Below are 24,503 nucleotides of genomic sequence, written 5' to 3'. Positions count from 1 at the left end.
GAATGGATACAAAAACAAGACCCATATATATGCTGTCTACAAGAGACCCACTTCAGACCTAGAGACACATACAGACTGAAAGTAAGGGGATGGAAAAAGATATTCCACGCAAATGGAAACCAAAAGAAAGCTGGAGTAGCAATTCTCATATCAGACAAAATAGACTTTAAAATAAAGACTATTAGAAGAGACAAAGAAGGACACTACATAATGATCAAGGGATCGATCCAAGAAGAAGATATAACAATTGTAAATATTTATGCACCCTACATAGGAGAACCTCAATACATAAGGCAAATACTAACAGCCATAAAAGGGGAAATCGACAGTAACACATTCATAGTAGGGGACTTTAACACCCCACTTTCACCAATGGACAGATCATCCAAAATGAAAATAAATAAGGAAACACAAGCTTTAAATGATACATTAAACAAGATGGACTTAATTGATATTTATAGGACACTACATCCAAAAACAACAGAAGACACATTTTTCTCAAGTGCTCATGGAACATTCTCCAGGATAGATCATATCTTGGGTCATAAATCAAGCCTTGGTAAATTTCAGGAAATTGAAATTGTATCAAGTATCTTTTCCGACCACAACGCTATGAGACTAGATATCAATTACAGGAAAAGATCTGTAAAAAAACAAACACATGGAGGCTAAACAATACACTACTTAATAACGAAGTGATCACTGCACAAATCAAAGAGGAAATCAAAAAATACCTAGAAACAAATAACGATGGAGACACGATGACCCAAAACCTATGTGATGCAGCAAAAGCAGTTATAAGAGGGAACTTTGTAGCAATAGAAGCCCACCTTAAGAAACAGAAAACACCTCGAATAAACAATCTAAACTTGCACCTAAAGCAGAGAAAGAAGAAGAAAAAAACCCCAAAGCTAGCAGAAGGAAAGAAATCATAAAAATCAGATCAGAAATAAATGAAAAAGAAATGAAGGAAACAATAGCAAAGATCAATAAAACTTAAAGCTAGTTCTTTGAGAAGATAAACAAAATAGATAAACCATTAGCCAGACTCATCAAGAAAAAAAGAGAGAAGACTCAAATCAACAGAATTGGAAATGAAAAAGGAGAAGTAACAACTGACACTGCAGAAATACAAAAGATCGTGAGAGATTACTACAAGCAACTCTATGCCAATAAAATGGACAACCTGGAAGAAATGGACAAATTCTTAAAAATGCACAACCTGCTAAGACTGAATCAGGAAGAAACAGAAAATATGAACAGACCAATCACAAGCACTGAAATTGAAACTGTGATTAAAAATCTTCCAACAAACAAAAGCCCAGGACCAGATGGCTTCACAGGCGAATTCTATCAAACATTTAGAGAAGAGTTAACACCTATCCTTCTCAAACTCTTCCAAAATATAGCAGAGGGAGGAACACTCCCAAATTCATTCTACAAGGCCACCATCACTTTGATACCAAAACCAGACAAGGATGTCACGAAGAAAGAAAACGACAGGCCAATATCACTGATGAACATAGATGCAAAAATCCTCAACAAAATACTAGCAAACAGAATCCAACAGCACATTATAAGGATCATACACCATGATCAGGTGGGGTTTACTCCAGGAATGCAAGGATTCTTCAATATACGGAAATCAATCAATGTGATAAACCATATTAACAAATTGAAGGAGAAAAACCATATGATCATCTCAATAGATGCAGAGAAAGCTTTTGACAAAATTCAACACCCATTTATAATAAAAACCCTGCAGAAAGTAGGCATAGAGGGAACTTTCCTCAACATAATAAAGGCCATATATGACAAACCCACAGCCAACATCATCCTCAATGCTGAAAAACTGAAAGCATTTCCACTAAGATCAGGAACAAGACAAGGCTGCCCACTCTCACCACTCTTATTCAACATAGTTTTGGAAGTTTTAGCCACAGCAATCCGAGAAGAAAAGGAAATAAAAGGAATCCAAATTGGAAAAGACGTAAAGCTGTCACTGTTTGCAGATGACATGATACTATACATAGAGAATCCTAAAGATGCTACCAGAAAACTACTAGAGCTAATCAATGAATTTGGTAAAGTTGCAGGATACAAAATTAATGCACAGAAATCTCTGGCATTCCTCTACACTAATGAGAAAAATCTGAAAGTGAAATCAAGAAAACACTCCCATTTACCACTGCAACAAAAAGAATAAAATATCTAGGAATAAACCTACCTAAGGAGACAAAAGACCTGTATGCAGAAAAAGATAAGACACTGATGAAAGAATTTAAAGATGATACAAATAGATGGAGAGATATACCATGTTCTTGGATTGGAAGAATCAACATTGTGAAAATGACTCTACTACCCAAAGCAATCTACAGATTCAATGCAATCCCTATCAAACTACCACTGGCATTTTTCACAGAACTAGAACAAAAAATTTCACCATTTGTATGGAAACACAAAAGACCCCGAATAGCAAAGCAATCTTGAGAACGAAAAATGGAGCTGGAGGAATCAGGCTCCCTGACTTCAGACTATACTACAAAGCTACAGTAATCAAGACAGTGTGGTACTGGCACAAAAACAGAAAGATAGATCAATGGAACAGGATAGAAAGTCCAGAGATAAACCCATGCACATATGGTCACCTTATCTTTGATAAAGGAGGCAGGAATGTACAGTGGGGAAAGGACAGCCTCTTCAATAAGTGGTGCTGGGAAAACTGGACAGGTACATGTAAAAGTATGAGATTAGATCACTCCCTAACACCATACACAAAAATAAGCTCAAAATGGATTAAAGACCTAAATGTAAGGCCAGAAACTCTCAAACTCTTAAGAGGAAAACATAGGCAGAACACTCTATGACATAAATCACAGCAAGATCCTTTCTGACCCACCTCCTAGAGAAATGGAAATAAAAACAACAATAAACAAATGGGACCTAATGAAACTTCAAAGCTTTTGCACAGCAAAGGAAACCCTTAACAAGACCAAAAGACAACCCTCAGAATGGGAGACAATATTTGCAAATGAAGCAACTGACAAAGGATTAATTTCCAGAAGTTACAAGCAGCTCATGCAGCTCAATAACAAAAAAGCAAACAACCCAATCCAAAAATGGGCAGAAGACCTAAATAGACATTTCTCGAAAGAAGATATACAGACTGCCAACAAACACATGAAAGAATGCTCAACATCATTAACCATTAGAGAAATGCAAATCAAAACTACAATGAGATATCATCTCATACCAGTCAGAATGGCCATCATCAAAAAATCTAGAAACAATAAATGCTGGAGAGGGTGTGGAGAAAAGGGAACACTCTTGCACTGCTGGTGGGAATGTCAATTGGTACAGCCACTATGAAGAGTAGTATGGAGGCTCCTTAAAAAATTACAAATAGAACTACCATATGACCCAGCAATCCCACTACTGGGCATATACCCTGAGAAAACCATAATTCAAAAAGAGTCATGTACCAAAATGTTCATTGCAACTCTATTTACAATAGCCCGGAGATGGAAACAACCTAAGTGCCCATCATCGGATGAATGGATAAAGAAGATGTGGCACATATATACAATGGAATATTACTCAGTCATAAAAAGAAACAAAATTGAGCTATTTGTAATGAGGTGGATGGACCTAGAGTCTGTCATACAGAGTGAAGTAAGTCAGAAAGAGAAAGACAAATGCTGTATGCTAACACATATATATGGAATTTAAGAAAAAAAAATGTCATGAAGAACCTAGGGGTAAGACAGGAATAAACACACAGACCTACTAGAGTACGGACTTGAGGATATGGGGAGGGGGACGGGTGAGCTGTGACAAAGCGAGAGAGAGGCATGGACATATATACACTAACAAACGTAAGGTAGATAGCTAGTGGGAAGCAGCCGCATAGCACAGGGAGATCAGCTTGGTGCTTTGTGACTGCCTGGAGGGGTGGGATAGGGAGGGTGGGAGGGAGGTAGACGCAAGAGGGAAGAGATATGGGAACATATGTATATGTATAACTGATTCACTTTGTTATAAAGCAGAATCTAACACACCATTGTAAAGCAATTATACTCCAATAAAGATGTTAAAAAAAAAAAAAGAAATGAGGACAGTTTAAGAGACCTCTGAGACACATCAATTGCACTAATATTCACACTATAGGGGTCCCAGAAGGAGAAGAGAGACAGAAAGGGGCAGAGAACATATCTGAAGACACAAGAGCTGAAAATGTCCCTATCCTGGGAAAGGAAACAGACGTCCCGGTGCAGGAAGCATGGAGAGTGCCAAACAGGAGCAACCTAAAGAGGACCACACCCAGACACACTGTAATTAAAATGGCAAAAAATAATGATAAAGAGAGAATATTAAAAGCAGCAAGGGGAAAGCAACAAGTTACATACAAGGGAACTCCCATAAGGTTATAAGCTGACTATTCAGCAGAAACTCTGCAGGCCAGAAGGGAGTGACACAATATATTTAAAATGATGAAAGGGAAAAATCTACAACCAAGAATACTCTACCCAGCAAAGCTTTCATTCAGACTTGAGAGTTAAAAAGTTTTACAGACAAGCAAAAGCTAAAAGAGTTTAGCATCACCAAGGCACCTTTGCAAGAAAGGCTAAAGGTACTTTTCTAAGCAGAAAAGACCATAAGAAATATGAAAACTGTGAAAGGTAAAATCTCATTGGTAAAGGCAAATATACAGTAAAGGTAGTAGATCAACCACTTACAAAACTAGTAGGAAGGCTAAAAGATAAACCTGGTTTAAAAAAAAGCAAACATGATAAAAATATGATCAAGTTAAGATGAAATTTATTATCTATAGAATTCTAGTGTAAATTAAAGGGAAAATAGAAAACAACTGACTACAGTTTAATCTATGTGCCACTGCAAAAAAAAAAAAAAAGATCAAGAACTCAATAATAGGCAGAAGATCTGAATAGATATTTTTCCAAAGAAAACATACAGATGGCTAATGGGTACATGAAAAGGTGCTCAACATCACTAATCAGTGAAATGCAAATCAAAGCCAGAATGAGATTATCAGCTTATACCTATTAGAATGGCTATTATCAGCCAGGACATGGAAGCAACCTAAGTGTCCATTGACAGATGAATGGATAAAGAAGATGTGGCATGTACATACAATGGAATATTACTCAGCCATAAAAAGAAACAAAATGAGTTATTTGTAGTGAGGTGGATGGACCTAGAGTCTGTCATACAGAGTGAAGTAAGTCAGAAAGAGAAAAACAAATACCATATGCTAACACATATATATAGAATCTAAAAAAGAAAATGGTTTTGAAGAACCAGGGGCAGGACAGGAATAAAGATGCTGACGTAGAGAATCGACTTGAGGACACAGGGAGGGGGAAGGGTAAGCTGAGACTAAGTGAGAGAAAGGCATTGACATATATACACTACCAAATGTAAAACAGATAGCTAGTGGGAAGCAGCTGCATAGCACAGGGAGATCAGCTCGTGCTTTGTGACCACCTAGAGGGGTGGGATAGGGAGGGTGGGAGGGAGACACAAGAGGGAGGGGATATGGGGATGATTCACTTTGTTATACAGCAGCAACTAACACAACAATGTAAAGCAATTATACTCCAATAAAGATGTTAAAAAAATTGTGAAAAAAAAGAATGGCTATTATCAAAAAGACAAAAATAACAAGTGTTGGCAAGGATGTGTAGAAAAGACAATCCTTGTACACTGTTGGTGGTTATATAAATTGGTGCAACCCTTACGGAACAGTATGGAGATTCCTAAAAAATTTTAATATAACTACCATATAACAAAGCAATTCCACTTCTGGGTATTTATCTGAAGGAAACAAAAAGACTAACTTAAAAAGATACCTGGGGGCTTCCCTGGTGGTGCAGTGGTTGGGGGTCCACCTGCTAATGCAGGGGACACGGGTTCGTGCCCCGGTCCGGGAGGATCCCACATGCATACTGAAAAAAACAAAACAAAACTTTGCTGAAACCCATTGAGGAGTTTGGGCTTTTTGAGCACTAGCTGTCCGGATTCGTTGTACAGTGCCCAACAATAAATGCTCCACTTTCCTTCACCCACAACCTGATGTCAGTAGACTGGCTTTTACTGCATGTGGGCAAGTGAACCCAAGTTTGTTTTGGTAACAAGGTCTTGATACTATTTTAAAAAGGATTTTATTTCTTTCCCCCAAAATTAATTTTTTTTGCTGTATGCAGGTCTCTTACTGTTGTGGCCTCTCCCGCTGCAGAGCACAGACTCTGGACGTGCAGGCTCAGCGGCCATGGCTCACGGGCCTAGCCGCTCCGCGGCATGTGGGATCTTCCCAGACCGGGGCACGAACCCGTGTCCCCTGAATCGGCAGGCGGACTCTCAACCACTGCGCCACCACAGAAGCCCCAAGTTAATTTTTGATTATTGACCCTGTATGCTACAAACTTGTATGCTATATTTAGTTATTAATTCTAGTACTTTGTAGATTTCCTAGGATTTTCTACATCTACAATCATAAAGAGTTTTACTTCTTCCTTTCAAATACATGATTTTCACTTCTTTCTCTTGGATTATTATACTAAGACATCCAATACAATATTAAATAGAAGTGATGAGAGCAGAAATCCCTGCCATGTTCAATATTTTAGGAAAAAGCATTCAATATTTTATCACTAAGTATGATGTTGCCTGTGGGTTTTTCATTGATGCCCTTTATCAGACTGAAGAAGTTTCCTTCTTATCCTAGTTTGCCAAGTTTTTATCATGAGTGGATGCTGAATTCTGTCAAATACATTTTCTGCATCAATCAAGATGACATGATTATATACTTTTTCTCTTTTGTTCTTTTAATGTTCGGTTTCCAAATGTTAAACCTATCTTACAATCCTGGGATAAACTCCACTTAGTCTTGATGTGTTTTCTTTTTTATATATTGCAGGATTGGATTTTCTAATATTTTGTCAAGGACTTTTACCTTCTCTGAGAGATACTGGTCTGTAATTTTATTTTATTGTAATGTCCTTAACAAATTTTGGTGTCAGGGTAATGCCAGTCTCATAAAACAAGTTGGGAGAATGGCTCTTTTAAGAGAGCTCATGCTAAAAGCAATTTTTTAGAAGTAAAAGCAAGCGAAAAATGCCTGAAATTATATGATTGTTACTCTAATAGCTGAAAATGATTAAAACTATGGTGTTGAACAAAAGTCAAGATATTTTAGAACAATGAATATCTTGAAACTCTTATTAGCAATTCTCTCTTGGGTACTAAGTAGTTCTCTATAATGGCTCTCTGAAGTCAATTACTTCACTTGCCTAGAGTTAAATCTTAGGCAAAGGTCAAGCAGTACTTACTGCTTTGGGTACCAATCTCAGATTTTTAGGAAGAGGTAATCCATATGTTAAAAATAATTAATTCTTTACATGTCTCTGAACATCTTTTTTCCCCCTGTACTTAAATTATAATCTAGTTGGGAAAATATTAAATAAAAAGCTAAAAACAGGGCTTCCCTGGTGGCGTAGTGGTTGAGAGTCCGCCTGCAGATGCAAGGGACGTGGGTTCGTGCCCCGGTCCAGGAAGATCCCACATGCCGCGGAGTGGCTAGGCCCGTGAGCCGTGGCCACTGAGCCTGTGCGTCTGGAGCCTGTGCTCCACAACGGGAGAGGCCACAACAGTGAGAGGTCCGCGTACTGCAAAAAAAAAAAAAAAAAAAAAAAAGATAAAAACATTTTTATAGATTTAAGTAACAGTTCAATACAACAGAAAAGACATCACAAACCAGTAGGAGACAATACAGTCTTTAGGAGTTAAGAGAGAAATTATTTCAGGCTACTGCAGTCAGAAAAAGCTTTATACATTATAAGGGAAATAAAAGTTGAGCTACATGTTAAAAACAAGTGAATGGAAGGGAAAAGGAAATTTAATGCATTAAGAGTTGACAAAAGTCTGAAGGCTACAAGGCACTGTATAAATTCAGATGAAAGGGAGCAAACAAGTTTAGCTATAACGGTATGGTTAAGAGCACAGATCCTGAAGCCAGACTCCCTGGCTTTCTGATCTTGTGTCTGCCCTTTAATGGTTTTGTAACTTTGTACAAGTTATGCTCCAATTTCCTTTAAAAATGGGGACAAAACCATGAAAAAAACTTTCCACTGTGACAATATGAGTTAAATCAGTTAATATATGTAAAGCTTTTAGACAATGCCTGGCACAAAGAAAATGCTCCAAAAATAACTTAAAAGGAGAGCTCACACAAACTCGTGAACTAATGCGACCCAAGGCTAGTCAACTAACATAAATGAGTGAAGCAGGTAGATTTGTTTAGAAATATATTGTTTGCCATTAAAAACATAGGAATTGTCTTCATTTAAAAAAACAAAGTGTTCTCTTCCATTTTTCTTAAAACACATGTTCCTGCTCATTCTACCTTTTTTCCCCACTTTTAAAACAGACATGAGTTTAAGAAATATATAATTTTCACTTAACTCTGTTATAAGATAAAAACAACAGTACAAGCACAGTGATAAATGACAACTGATACTCAGCCGTAGTTCAAGGAGTCATAGAAAGTGGTAGGAACTCTAGAGAATCTGAAAATGTAGGTCTCACCTATAGAAGGCCATTGATAGTCTCAGCTACTGCTGCCAAAAGATACTGTGGTTTCAGATCTTCTCAATTTTCAAAAGAAGCTGAAAATTCAGATTCTTGTGTAAAGGCTCCTAATTTTCACGTGTAACCAATTTTTTAAAATGCCACAACATTGAGCACTACCACACCAGCCAAACAGCCTGACTGCTTATTTGACCCATGTGTTGCCAGTTTGCCATATTTGATTTAGGGCCTGCTGGCTAGAATAGTAAACTATATATCAAATTAAAAGTATTTGGAATTGGCCGCGTTAATCAACAACCTTCTTCAGTAGTGCTTTCTAGTGCTTTTTTAGCACAGAGATCAAAATATTTTTAATCAAGGTTTATTTCTATAGTTTATATGTATTTTTAAGTGCACTAAATGTGCGTTTTCAATTTATCTTCCCTTCCATCCAGATTCCAAGGAACCCGTCAGTAGTTGATATACCACTTGTTTGGTCAGTCTCTGTTCCTGTTTCTGTGTGTCTTCCCTTCCCTTCTCTCCCTCCTTCTCTCTCTCTTCTTGACACACACACACACGCACACACAAATCACATTACAGATAACGGGTGTCAGTGGAAGCCTTTAAAAATAATACTGAAGGTTCTTTTTCCCCTGAAATTATTATAGAAAATTTTGATTCTAGAGAAAGGTTTAAAAATAAATATTAACCTGCAAGTCAATCTTCCAGAGATCCTATTCCTAACATTTAAAAAGAAAATAATCTGATGAAGATGATGTTTAGGAGAAGTAATCTATACTATTACCCAGAACAAATTAAAATATTTTCATAACATAGGCCTATAGAAAGTAATTTCTTATTTTGTATTTGTTGTACGGCTATTACTCTTAAGTTTAAATGGTACCAATAGTAAAAATCCTTGAACCTAAAACAAAAGAAAATGTGAATATTCTCAAAATTACAGGAATACTTTAAACACCACTAGATCACATCACCCTTTTCAATTACTGAAAGTTAAAAATATTTTAAATGGCTGTGAAAAAGAAATCAGACAAATTTAATCCTTAGTGCACAAAATCAGGCCATCTGTTTTTATGGCTCATTTAAGACAGGTTACAAATTCATTTACATGTTCACTTCCTTCAATTTTTATAAAAATGCATCAGCTAAAATCTCCAACCATGGCAGTATTAATAAGTACAGAGCTCAGAAGTATTTTAAGTGACAATATATGTAAATTTTAGCAGTGTGATGCTTCCACCTCAAAAGGCTAAGGATTCATTCCTGCCCAAAGTGAATAACCCATTTCTTTCAGATTAGATTCAATCGAACAAACTCAAATTGAGGGTCATTCTGTAAAACAACTGGCCTTCTTAAAAGCATAAATGTCATGAAAGACAAAGAAAAGTTGAGGAATTGTTTCAAATTAAAGAAGACTAAAGAGAATTGACAACTAAGTGTAATGCAGGTTAATGGGCCAAATCCTAGATCAGAGGGAAAACTTACCAAGAGGTACTGACAGATTCTCTCCGTGACCAAACTTTACTCAGGTTCCTCTGAGCCCAAATAGGACCTATCCTTGGGTATGTTCTAGATCTAGCCCCATTTTAGCAAGAATCCTGCTAAGTCAGTTTAGCCCGAATCCCCCACCCTCGATATCTGATCATTCTTGGTATCTGACCAAATTCCTTACCCGCATCTTTCCCCCAGGTGATGTCTGATCGTCCTGGCCTGCCTTCAGCAAGAATCTTATGGTTGGTTTAGCCAGAATTCCCCCTTACCACTGATGTTTCCTCTTAGTAGTTTTCTATCCACCCACACTGCCCCATTCCCAATCCCAGACTCCTTGCCTATAAAACTCCATTTCTCCTTTTTGTATTCAAATTGAGCCCACTCCTATACTGAGGTCTCTTTTCCCCTGTTGCAATAGTTCCTGAGTAAAATCTGGTTTTGCTGCTTTAACTACTGTCAGGGTCTGGTTTTTCTTTGACAATACTATAAAGTACAACTAGCACAATTTCATGATGGATTGTATAAGAGTATGATAAGAGTATTTTACAATGTTGAATTTCCTGAATTTGAGGCTTACACTGCAGTTTCATAAAACAGGGGCTGGCAAACTTTTTCTATAACAGGGCCAGATAGTAAATATTACAGGCACAGAGAGCCACATACAGTCTCTACCACATATTCTTTTTTGGTTTTGTTCTTTACAACCCCTTAAAAATGTAAAACCAGTTTTAGCTCAAGAGCTTTGTAAAAATAAGGGCTGAATTTGACTCACGAGCCATTGTTTGCCAACCCGATACAGACAATGTCCTTGCTCTTTAAAAATATGCAATGAATGGGCTTCCCTGGCGGCGCAGTGGTTGAGAATCTGCCTGCTAATACAGGGGACACGGGTTCGAGCCCTGGTCTGGGAAGATCCCACATGCCGCGGAGCAACTAGGCCTGTGAGCCACAACTACTGAGCCTGTGCTCCGCAACAAGAGAGGCCGCGATAGTGAGAGGCCCGTGCACCACGATGAAGAGTGGCCCCTGCTTGCCACAACTAGAGAAAGCCCTCGCACAGAAACGAAGACCCAACACAGCAAAAATAAATAAATAAAATTAATAAACTCCTACCCCCAACACCTTCTAAAAAAAAATAAATTAAAAAAAATTTATAAATTAAAAAAATTAAAAAATAAAAATATGCAATGAAGCATGTAAGGGTAAAGAGTCATGATGGCTGCAACTTGCTCTCAAATGATTCAGCAAAAATAATAATAATGATAACATGTGAGAGAGAAAACGCATAGCAAAATATTCACAATTTGTAAATCTATGTGAAAGGTGAAGGGAATTAACCATACTATGCTTACAACTTTTCTTTAAATTTGAATTTTTTTCAAAATAAAAAGTTTTAAAAAAGCCATAGATGTCCCTGGGGTTTTAAACCCAGAAGCCTCAATGTGCAAGCCTGGAGCATGGTTCTGGTGGCTCAGGAAGAAAAGAATGAGAACTCCCACAGAGCAAAAGGTATCCTGTCATCAAGGTCATTTCAGTACATACCCATGGGTCCAAAGGTATCTAGATTCTCCTGTCATCACCAGCAAACTCCTACAAGGCAGCATAACAGGCACTGTGACACCATCTGGGTGCTTAAAATCCATGACAATCTTGAAGTAAAGACAAAAGCATAAAGATCAATCCAAAATGTCATGTACTCCAAGAATAAGAATGATTCTGGCTATCTTTCTAGGCTAATAGAGATTAAAACATGGTAATGCTTATAGGATGGCATAGCACAGAGGTTCTCAAACTTTAGTGTACATAAGAATCAACTGAATGACTAAAAAACATATTTAATCCACAGAGAGACTCAGTAGATGTATCATGAGGCTCAGGAATCTGCACTTCTAACAGTCACCTAAGGAAATTATGATGCGGATGGTCTGAGGAACACACATATACTATGCAAAACACTAGGGTAGTGGTCAAACACAAGGACTTAGGAGCTGAAACATTCATATCCTGGATTTTTCATTTACTGGCCATATGATTCAGGACAAGTCATTTAACCCTTCTGTGTCCAGTTTCCTCAACTCTTACAGGACTATTAAGTGGATATAAATTACAGTATCTGGCACATCATAAATACAAAAAACACTATTATTATTCATAGAAATATTAATAATTCATAATATAAGGGGAAGTAACTATTAGATGCAGATTCTCATATAATCCATTTGTCTTTAAAGTCATGCAACATTTTGGATTTTAGAGACTGATTTACAAGAGATAAACAAAGAACACAGGAGGATTTTCAGCAATTCTTCCTAAATTACGATCAAATATTATAAATAGCAACATATAAAGGTACAACAGCCAAGAAAATATTTTTGTGCTCAGGAACCCAAACACTGATACTTCAGTCTAAACAGCTAACAAATGTGAATTTTAAAAAGGCGTGTGACAGGGCTGAAAAATATTTAAAATGAACAAATCAATCCATCTGAAAAATAAATATGACAACCAAATATCAGTGGGATAATATAATTTAGCATAGTACCTTCATTAAAGGTAAACTTGGCAGTACCTGGCACCAAAGAAAGCATTCAGTAACTGTTACCTACTATTATTAATAATAATATTGGATCAAATTAGACAATACACATGAAAATTCTTTGTAAACTATACAAAATTATACAGATCTAAGCTGGTTTTTTCCCTTTCTCATCTGCCATTCCAATCTAAGTATGGAAAATAAAGTAAGATGATAGAATTTAATTTTCCAAACAATTATCTGTTCCAAATGATGACATATAATTTCAAATAGTCATACTCCAAAAGCATACTATTTTATAAACACTGTAGATAAATTCTGAAGTTTTGGGTGTGAAATGAAACTTCCCTGAAACGTATAAATAAAACAAGATGGACTGACAGACAGACAGAGGGTGGTTAGATGAACAGATATTTAATAAAGCAAGTATATTAAAATGTTAACTGTAGCATCAGGTGGTGAGTATATAGGTATTTACTGTATAATACTAACTTTTCGGTGTGAAAATTTTCATAATAAAATGTTAGGAAAAGGGGAGAAAACCCCACTGTGGCCCATTTTTAAGCCATTATATATAGGCTTCAATTTTCTGAATAGACACTAAGGTCCACACATAAGAAAAAATAATAGCGTATTTATTAATTACATTATTAGAGATGATCAGTTGTGGCTTAAAGGAATGAAAACTGTCTGGGTGAAAACTCTTGATGGGAAAATATTCTGAGAGACTAGACTATAACTCATTCATTAGACAAATATTTATTAATCACTGTGTGAGGCATCAAAGACTCCAATGGTGAATAAGAGACATATTCTCTGCCCACCTAGAGATTACAGTTTCTGGCTAATTAATATTCCACATGTTTTAAAAATACAAAATACATATATATTTGTGAAATTCAAACACATCCCCTCCTGTCAACAGAGTAATGATTTTAAAATAGGGAAATCTCAGTTTAAACAAATGATTAGAACTGACAAGACAAATACAAACATGACACTAATTAATGTGGAAACATTTGTGCTGAAATATAAAAGCCAAGTTTCAAGGAAGAAAAATACACTACCAAATAATCCAAATGTTATGGGAATTATGTTAGAAAATGTACAGAATACTTATTAATGATTATAATTGATGATTATTATTGATTTACTAGAGAAGCTCACAGAACTCAGGAAGACAGTTTACTTACTGTTTATCAGTTTATTATAAAAGGATATGATAAAGCATACAGATGAACATCAGATGCAAGAGATGTATAGGACAAGGTAAGGAGTACAGAACATCCATGCCCTCTCTCGGCACACCACTCTCCCAGCACCTCCACGTGTTCATCAACCTGGAATATCTCTATACTACTGGGATTTTTATGGAGGCTTCCTCATGTAGGCATGATTAATTATTAACTCCATTTCCAGACCCTCTCCCCTCTCTGGGGAGTTTTTGTGAATTTAAGGAAATGACTCTTATTTATAAAATTAAATGTACATTTTCTATGAAAATCAAATTTTCCTTAAAATATTCCATCATAAAAATAAAGTATTATCAATATCATCACAGTATCTGTATCTGAAATATAATGCTTGTGGGACTTCCCTGGTGGCGCAATGGTTAAGAATCTGCCTGCCAATGCAGGGGCCACGGGTTCGATCCCTGGTCCGGGAAGATCCCACATGCCGTGGAGCAGCTAAGCCTGTGCACCACAACTACTGAGCCTGCGCTCTAGAGCCCGTGAGCCACAACTACTGAGCCTACGTGCCACAACTACTGAAGCCCACATGCCTAGAGCCCATGCTCTGCAACAAGAGAAGCCACCAAAATGAGAAGTCCATGCACCACAATGAAGAGTAGTCCTCACTCACTGCAACTAGAGAAAGCCTATGCGCAGCAACACAGCCAAAAATAAATAAACAAATAAATTTTAAAAATATATAATGCTTGTTAAAGGCCAAAAAAAAAAAAAAGATTTTTTTCAAAAATTCACTAAGGATTCACAATAAATAATGCTTGCCAGCAACTGCTGAATCATTCTGCCCTGTGACGGCTTTGTTCCACAGGAGCTTTTTCCAATTATTCTTTTTGGCTTTACCTATATTCTTTATTTTCTGAGATGGCAGAGTCAATAAAGATCAAGTTCCCAGCAAGCTCATGGTAAGACAGGAGAGAAGGGGGCAGGGCAAAATCATTAAAAGAATGACACAGCCATTGAGGATACAATAAAAACTAATCCGCCTAATTAGGCCTGAGATGGCAGAAGATTTGACTTCCAGTAGACCCTGAGCCTTATTATAATGCATTAGCTTATTGTAACACATTAGCATGCGAAATGACACACCCATAGGCACAATGATGGTTCCCAGGCTGACCACAAAAGGCCAAAAAGTGGGCTGTGGCCCAGTTCCTGGAAATCTCCATCCCTTCTCCAAAACAGTTAGAATATTCCTCCCACTCGTTAGCATATGTAATTACCCAGCCCATTAAAAACTAACCACCCCCACAGCCTGGGACCCCGGTCTCACCTTCTGAGACTGACTACATTCTGTCTATGGAATGTGTCTCTCTCTAAACAAACTTTCATTTACTATGGCTCACCCTAGAATTCTTTCCTACGTGAAGCCAAGAATCCTCACTTGGTAGCTCATCCCAGGAACTCACCCAAGACCTGGGACATGACCATTCTCTCACACCCCCTTCTCCTGCAACAATGGGGCATGACTGAGGATAATGTTCAGTTCAAAGCAAACAAACAAAAAATCCTAGACATTCTGATCTTATAAAACCTTTAACGCAACCAAAATACAACAGAAAAAAAAACCCAGACACACCTATCACTCAAGTATTTACTCAAATAAAGATAAGATGCAGGGACTTCCCTGGCGGTCCAGTGGTTAAGACTCCGGGCTCCCAATGCAGGGGGCACAGGTTCAATCCCTGGTCGGGGAACTAAGATCCTACATGCTGCATGGCACAGCCAAAAAAAAAAAAAGAAAAGAAAAAAAAGATAAGATGCATAACAGAAAGTACATGAAACAGATCTCCTCCATGTTGGCTAAACAGGAAAATGAAAAAATATATTGCTACTGGGAACACTTCTGAGAAAGAAGACAAACTTAATCCTGATCCTTACTGGTTAAAAATAGGCTGAGACCTTTAACCTTTTGAAACCCTTGAGGGTATATCAACAAGAGACAATAAGAGGTAAAGAATAATGTGTGATTTATACAGAATGATGAAAGCTGAGAGGACAGAAGTGACTATATTTAGCTGGAGAAAATATTTCATACCTGAGAATTTAGCAGACTAGAAAGAAGTCCACCTGTTTCCCATAGCCTGCCAAATCTAAGTTGCCCTAACTGGACCCACCTGTAACTGAGCAGGACCCTATGGGGTCTTCCTGGGACAGACCCCTCCCCCATATCGTCTGCCTTAGCTCCTCTCTGAAGTACCAAGATAATAGTATCTGACGCATATTTCCTGAGTTTTTTACATGCTAAAACCACCATCAAAGGAAGAAATTACTTAATGATTATGAGCACGTAGCCTCCAAACCATCTGGCACCTAAGGATTGCTCACCATCAATCAATCAGAGACCTGTGCAGAAGCTGATCACATATCCTGGGACACCCCTCCCTCACCTTGCCTTTAAAAAAGCTTTTCTGAAACCCTTCGGAGACTTTAGGGTTTTAGAGCATGAGCCACCCATCCTCCTTGTATTGGCACCTTTACAATAAATGCTGCCCTTTCCCTCACCACAATCCAGTGTCAGTAGATTGGCTTTACTGCAAGCGGGCAAGCAGACCCAAGTTTGGCTCAGTAACAAAATGAAGTAAGTTTGCTTTTTATTTTAAACAGCAAACAAGTGATTCCACATACCTCATCATGGCCATGTCTGCTATGTTTGGACACGTGAGAAAGGAGAAGAGGAAAAAGGGAGACAGACACAACTGCAAGGATACAAGACTGAAGCTACAAACTACTTACAAAGGAAGAAATACAACAATATCAAAAATGTCTGTTAACATATGTTCCCTGGATTTATAAATACAGAATCCCACCATATCATGAGATAATTAGTCCACTGTGAGGGAGAAGAGCAACCCTGAACATTTTTAGTAAAACAAATATAACTTTTTGTCCTTCTACAAAAGATGACACTCCCAGAAGTATACTTTCCTAAGCTGAAAAGTAGTTGAAAGAGAAGCTTGTGGTATACCATATTTTTCCAAAGCAGAGGAATTAATAGGAATTTTGCCTAGCATATGTTGGAGACCAACAGCTGCTGTCAGTGACCTTTAAATCTCCTACCTATACTACATAAGTCTGCTTAGTTTCCATCCTTTAAGAAAAGTTAAAATCAAGGACCACAACAAACCAGTTTCCCAACACTAGGAGCCATGAATTCATTTGCTAAATTCTTTGAAAACTGGAATCTCAAGATTACCAAGTCTTGTGAAACTCAAAGGAAGGAGATAATGGCAGTAACAACACACTCTGGAATCAATGCACAGGACATAGGACCTCCCATGTAAAAATGACTAAAGAAAGAAAACGAGCTCTGCTCCCTTGTCCTACAGTCAGAAGCAATTTTCTAAAGTACAGGCCTTAATAGTCTTATCAAGAGGGGGAAAAAGATCTCATACATGAAGTTGAGATGGTACCTTACGGCATGTAACAGTGATCTGCAAGTAGTAGATGCAGCAGCTAAATACCATTGGGGCCCAAGGAACTTATTTCTCACTGCTTCTGAGAGAGGGTGTAAGAAGCTGAGCATCATTTCATGTTTCTAGCGTGAAAACTTTCCTAGTTCATCAGATACCATGAATACATTTAGGGAACATACCTGGGAACTTGTCTACAGTATTGCCTATGTGAAACAAGGAAAATTAGATCCGATTAAAAGTTTAAAAGAAAACACCACAAACAAATCTACTCTAGAGCACAACGTCAGTAAATTCCACCTTTCAAACACAACTCTACATTACAAAACTAGGTCTCAACAGCTGAATAATAGATTCTGCCCTCTCTTCCTCTTCACCCCTAAATACAGATGATTTTTCAATGCTTTTATATGGCTGAGCTCAAGAGGAATGTAAAATTAAAAGAAAAGGCATCTTTTAGTTTAATGGTCTAAGCACATTGCCAAATGCCATAAAAGAGAGCAAAATATACATTGCATAACAGAAAAATAAGCTTGAAAATGAACAGATGCCCAATTAGAGGCACTTTAGCCATCACTGAATATTCAATAGCTTAAACACCTATGAGATAATATGATCATGCTTATGTGTTTGCACTGAGACCACTTGCTATCAGCTCTCATTTATCACACTGTGGCTTCATTTGTTTGCAGGTACTGTGAAGTGAAATCCACCACCATCCAAATAAGGACTCTCAAAGCAAGATCAGTCACAAACCACCTCAGTAAAATTAAGTTTTCCTTTGTACATGATAAGGCTACATAGGTAATGAAACATTTTAGCTTAAATAAAAATTTTTTGGATTTTATCCTCATTTACTTGTTAGATTCTGTCTAGTAGATTATATTCCACAAATATTTTGGGGTGAATAAATGAATGAATAAGTTCATCATAAATAATTTATTTGAAAATATAGGTGGTGTATCGTACATTTTTGGAGAGAAGGCTTCCTAAATTCCATTTATTTATGTCCTGGGCTTTCCTCCTTAAGCAAAATAAATCACCAGATTCATATACACAGATAACCCAAATAAGACAGCTAGCACAACAAGAACAATAGTAGTCGTATGTATATCTATTCCTGAGGACCTGGCTATTCCTCATAAGGAAAAACTTACTATAGTACCTACCTCAGGCCTAGCATAGAATAGGTGATTGCTACACAATGAGGTATCACCTCACACCTGTCAGAATGGTGATTATCAAAAAGAAATAACAAGTGTTGGCATGGATATGGGAAAAATGCAACCTTGCATGCTGTTGGTAGGAATGTAAATTGGTTCAGCCACTAAGGAAAACAGTATGAAAGTTCCTCAAAAAATTAAAAATAGAACTACTATATGATCCAACAATTCCGCTTCTGGGTATTTATTCAAAGGAATAAACACTAACTTGAAAAGATATGTGCTCCCTCATGTGCATTATTTACAACAGCCAAGACATGGAAGCAACCTAAATGTCCATTAATGGATGAAGAAAATGTGAGATACACACACACACACACACACACACACACACACACATTATTCAGCCATAAAAAAGGAGGAAATTTTGCCATTTGCGACAACAGGGATGAACCTAGAGTGCTTTATGCTAAGTGAAATAAGTCAGACAAGAAAGACAAACATTGGGTTGGCCAAAAAAGTTTGTTCCGGTTTTTTCTGTAAGATGTTATGATCTCACTTATACGTGGAATCTAAAAAAAACATAACAAAACAGAAGCAGACTCAGATACAGAGAACTAGTGGTTCCAATGGGGAGGACGATGGAAGGATGAGTGAAATAGGTTAGGGAGATTAGGAGGTACAAACTCCCAAACTTACAAAATAAATTGGTCACGGGGATATAATGTACAGCATTACAATATTATTGACTATATTCTGTATCGCAACATATGGCAACTAGGCTTATCGTGGTAATCCTCTTACAATGTATAAAAGTATCAAATTTCTATCCTGTACACCTGAAACTAATATAATACTGTAAGTCAATTATACTTCAATTTTTTAAAAAAAAACTGGAAAAAAAAAGTATACGCTTCCAGAGACACCAAATGGAGATAACAATTACAGCAGATTTTCAGTGCAACTCGAGGTAAGTTTTCCCCTCTTCACAAGTTTTAATTAAAAACTATAGAGGGGGGCAGAGTCAAGATGGCGGTGTGGGAAGATGCAGAATTCACGTCTCCCCATAACTGGGGCGCCTGCCGGACTCTGCTCGGGGAGCCTAACACCCAAGGAGGATGGTAGGATGTGGGGGAACTGAGGCGGGGAGAAGTGGAGTTTGGACAGGACCGGCACCGCTGAGGGGTGGCTGAGAGGGGAGAGGGGTTCCCATGCCTGGAGGGACCCTCAGGGGCTCGGATCAGGGGGGAGTGGGCCCAGCATTTCCCCTACCACATTGGCTGGAGAAGTCTGCCCGGTTCTCAGGCCGGGTCCTATGCCCTCAGAGGTCCCCTCCAGGCTGGGTTTGTCCTAGGGGAGTAGGAGGGAAGTCGGGAGAGAAGGATAGGCAGGCAGAAGGAGCCCTCAGGACCAGAGGAGCAGGAAAGGAGCAGAGGGCATTTGCCCCTCCCACTTGGGCACGGGGAGCCTGCTGACCTCCCAGGCCAGTCCCCCGCCCTCCAAAGCCCCCTCCAGGCTTCACGGGCCCTGGGGGCGTATGAGGGAGGCCGGGGAGATCAGCAGAGGCAGGTGGAAAGGGGCCTCCAGGACCGGAGGAGCAGGAGAGGAGTGGAGGGCGTTTGCCCCGCCCACTCAAGCCCAGGAAGCCTGCTGGGCTCCCAGGGCAGGGTCCCCCACTCTCTGAGACCAGGGGCAGCAGGCACTCCTGAGCCCCTTCTGTTCTGTTGAGCTTAAGCCCCACCCCCCACCCCACCACAGCCTTTCCCAGCCCTGTTGGTCCTAAACATAGGCCCACCCACTGCCCAAACATCACCCCTGCTTCGGCCCCACCCTCCACAGCCAAGGCCTTTCCCACCTTTTCTCTTCCTTTTTTTTACCATCCCGCAGAACTTGCGGGATCTTGGTTCATGAGCCAGGGGTTGGGCCAAAGCTCCTGCAGTGGGAGCTCTGAGTCCAAACCACTGGACTAACAGAGAACCTCAGACCCCAGGGAATATTCATCAGAGTGAGGTCTCCCGGAGGTCCTCACCTTAGCACCAAGACCCAGCTCTACCCAACAGCCTACAAACTGCAGTGTTAGAAGCCACAGGCCAAACAACTAGGAAGACAGGAACACAATCACACTCATTAAAAAAAGGAAAAAAAAATGAGAGAGCAAAACAATATGTCACAGATGAAGGGGCAAGGTAAAAACCTACAAGACCAAATAAATGAAGAGGAAATAGGCAATCTACCTGAAAAGGAATTCAGAGTAATGATAGTAAACATGATCTAGAATCTCAGAAATAGAATGGAGACACGGATTGAGAAAATACAAGAATGTTTAACAAAGATCTAGAAGAATTAAAGGACAGAAAAACAGAGATGAACAACATAATAACTGAAATGAAAAATACACTAGACGGAATCAATAACAGAATAACTGAGGTAGAAGAACGAATAAGTGAGCTGGAAGACAAAATGGTGGAAATAACTGCCAAGGAGCAGAATAAAGAAAAAAGAATGAAAAGAATTGAAGACAATCTCAGAGACCTCTGGGACAACACTAAATGCACCAACATTCAACTTATAGGTTCCCAGAAGAAGAGAAAAAGAAAGGGTCTGAGAAAATATTTGAAGAGATTATAGTCGAAAACTTCCCTAACACGGGAAAGGAAATAGTCACCCAAGTCCAGGAAGCACAGAGAGTCCATACAGGATAAACCCTAGGAGAAACACACCAAGACACATATTAATGAAACTAAGAAAAATTAAATTCAAAGAAAAAATATTAAAAGCAGCAAGGGAAAAACAATACATAACATGCAAAGGAATCCCAATAAGGTTATCAGCAGATTTTTCAGCATAAACTCTGCAGGCCAGAAAGGAGTGGCAGGATATACTTAAAGTGATGAAAGAGAAAAACCTACAACCAAGATTACTCTACCCAGCAAGGATCTCATTCAGATTCGATGGAGAAGTCAAAAGCTTTTCAGAAAAGCAAAAGCTAAGAGAATTCAGCACCACCAAACCAGCTTTACAACAAATGCTATAGAAACTTCTCTAGGCGGGAAGCACAAGAGAAGAAAAGGACCCACAAAAACAAGCCCAAAACAATTAAGAAAATGGTAATAGGAACTTACATGTCAATAACCTTGAATGTAAATAGATGAAAGGCCCCCCAAAAAAGACACAGACTGGCTGAATGGATACAAAAAACAAGACCCATATACGCTGTCTACAAGAGACCCACTTCAGACCTAGGGACACATAAAGACTGAAAGTGAAGGGATGGAAAAAGATATTCCATGCAAATGGAAATCAAAAGAAAGCTGGAGTAGCAATACTCGTATCAGATAAAATAGAGTATAAAATAAAGACTGTTACAAGAGATAAGGAAGGACACTACATAATGATCAAGAGATTAATCTAAAAAAGAAGATGTAACAATTGTAACTGTTTATGCACCCAACATAGGAGCACCTCAATACATAAGGCAAATGCTAACAACCATGAAAGGGGAAATAGACAGTAACACAATAATAGTGGGGGACTTTAACACCCCACTTACACCAATGGACAGATCATCCAAACATAAAATAAATAAGGAAACACAAGCTTTAAATGACACAATATACCAGATAGATTTAATTGATATTTATAGAACATTCCACCCAAAAGTGGCAGAATACACTTGCTTCTCAAGTGCACATGGAACATTCTCCAGGATAGATCCCATCTTGGGACACAAATCAAGCCTCTGAAAATTTAAGAAAATTGAAATCGTATGCAGCATCTTTTCTGACCACAACGTTATGAGATTGGAAATCGATTACAGGAAAAAAACTGTAAAAAACATAAATACATGGAGGCTAAACAGTGCACTACTAAATAACCAAGAGATCACTGAAGAAATCAAAGAAGAAATAAAAAAATACATAGAAACAAATGACAATGAAAACACAACAACCCAAAACCTTTGGGACACAGCAAAATCAGTTCTAAGAGGGAAGTTTATAGCAATTCAATATCACCTCAAGAAACAAGAAAAATCTCAAATAAACACTCTCACCCTACACCGAAAGCAACTAGAGAAAGAAGAACAAAGAAAACCCAAAGGCAGTAGAAGGAAAGAAATCATAAAGATCAGAGCAGAAATAAATGAAATAGAAATGAAGAAAACAATAGCAAAGATCAATAACACTAAAAGCTGGTTCTTTGAGAAGATAAACAACATTGATAAAGCCAGACTCATCAAGAAAAAAAGGGAGAGGACGCAAATCAATAAAATTAGAAATGAAAAAGGAGAAATCACATTTGACACCATAGAAATACAAAGGATTATAAGAGACTACTACAAACAACTATATGCCAATAAATGGACAACCACGAAGAAATGGACAAATTCTTGGAAAGGTACAATTTTCCAAGACTGAACCAGGAAGAATTAGAAAATATAAACAGACCTATCACAAGTAATGATATTGAAACCATAATTAAAAATTTTCCAACAAACAGAAGTCCAAGACCAGATGGCTTCAAAGGCGAATTCCATCAAACATTTAGATAAGAGTTAACACCCATCCTTCTCAAACTCTTCCAAAAAATTGCAGAGGGAGGAACACTCCCAAATTCATTATATGAAGCCACCATCACCCTGATACCAAAACCAGAAAAAGATATCACAAAAAAAGAAAATTATAGATCAATATCACTGATGAACATAGATGCAGAAATCTTGAACAAAATACTAGCAAACAGAATCCAACAACATAATAAAAGGATACACCATGATCAAGCAGGATTTATCCCATGGATGCAAGGATTCTTCAATATATACAAATCAATCAATGTGATACACCATATTAACAAATTAAGGAATAAAAACCGTATGATCATCTCAATAGATGCAGAAAAGCTTTTGACAAAATTCAACACCCATTTATGATAAAAACTCTCCAGAAAATGGGCATAGAGGGAACCTACCTCAACATAATAAAGGCCATATATGACCAATCCACAGCAAACAGCATAAGCAATGGTGAAAAACTGAAAGTATTTCCACTAAGATCAGCAACAAGACAAGGATGTCCACTCTCGCCACTCTTATTCAACATAGTTTTGGAAGTCCTAGCCATGGCAATCAGAGAAGAAAAAGAAATAAAAGGAATACAAATTGGAAAGAAGAAGCAAAACTGTCACTGTTTGCAGATGATATGATACTATACATAGAGTCCTAAAGATGCAACCAGAAAACTACTAGAACTAATCAACGAAATTGGTAAGGTTTCAGGATACAAAATTAATGCACAGAAATCTCTGGCATTCCTATACACTAACAACAAAAAAATCAAAAATATAAATTAAGGAAACACTCCCATTTACCATCACAACAAAAAGAATAAAATACCTAGGAATAAACCTACCTAAGGAGGCAAAAGACTTTTACTGAGAAAACTATAACACATGATGAAAGAAATCAAAGATGACATAAACAGATGGAGAAATACACCATATTCTTGGAATGGAAGAATCAATATTGTGAAAATGACAATACTACCCAAAGCAATCTACAGATTCAATGCAATCCCTATCAAACTACCAAGGGCATTCTTCACAGAATTAGAACAAAAAATTTTACAATTCATATGGACACAAAAGACCCCGAAAAAGAAAAACAGAGTTGGAGGAATCAAGCTCCCGATTTCAAACTATACTACAAAGCCACATTAATCAAGACAGTATGGTACTGGCACAAAAACAGAAATATAGATCAATGGTAAAGGATAGACAGTGCAGAGATAAACCCACACACATATGGTCACCTAATTCATGATAAAGGAGGCAAGAACATACAGTGCAGAAAAGATAGCCTCTTCAATAAGTGCCGGGAAAACTGGACAGCTACATGTAAAAGAATGAAATTAGAACACTCCCCAACACCATACACAAAAATAAACTCAAAATGGATTAAAGACCTAAATGTAAGACCAGACACTATAAAACTCTCAGAGGAAAATATAGGTAGAACACTCTATGACATAAATCACAGCAAGATCTTTTTTGA

At 37.9% G+C, this 24,503-nt stretch overlaps 1 protein-coding gene across 4 annotated transcripts in view; it reads right to left on the bottom strand.

Moving 5' to 3' along the window:
- Positions 1-24,503, bottom strand: part of ALKBH8 (alkB homolog 8, tRNA methyltransferase) — a 70,548-nt gene that overhangs the window by 23,728 nt on the left and 22,317 nt on the right. For 3 of the 4 annotated variants that reach the window (XM_029209319.1, XM_029209316.1, XM_029209318.1), the window contains 2 exons: positions 11,641-11,747; positions 5,871-5,966 (listed from right to left, as the gene is read on the bottom strand). In XM_029209319.1, coding sequence (XP_029065152.1) covers positions 5,871-5,966; positions 11,641-11,747 — 203 coding nt within the window. The remainder of the gene's footprint in view (positions 1-5,870; positions 5,967-11,640; positions 11,748-24,503) is intronic. The other variant, XM_029209315.1, reaches the window with a different exon arrangement.

The sequence above is a fragment of the Monodon monoceros genome, unplaced genomic scaffold, assembly GCF_005190385.1.
Source record: "Monodon monoceros isolate NGI ecotype Baffin Bay Population unplaced genomic scaffold, NGI_Narwhal_1 Super_Scaffold_7, whole genome shotgun sequence".
NCBI lineage: Eukaryota > Metazoa > Chordata > Mammalia > Artiodactyla > Monodontidae > Monodon > Monodon monoceros.
Note: the sequence above shows the minus strand (reverse complement) of the source record. Positions and strands in the feature narration are given on the sequence as shown.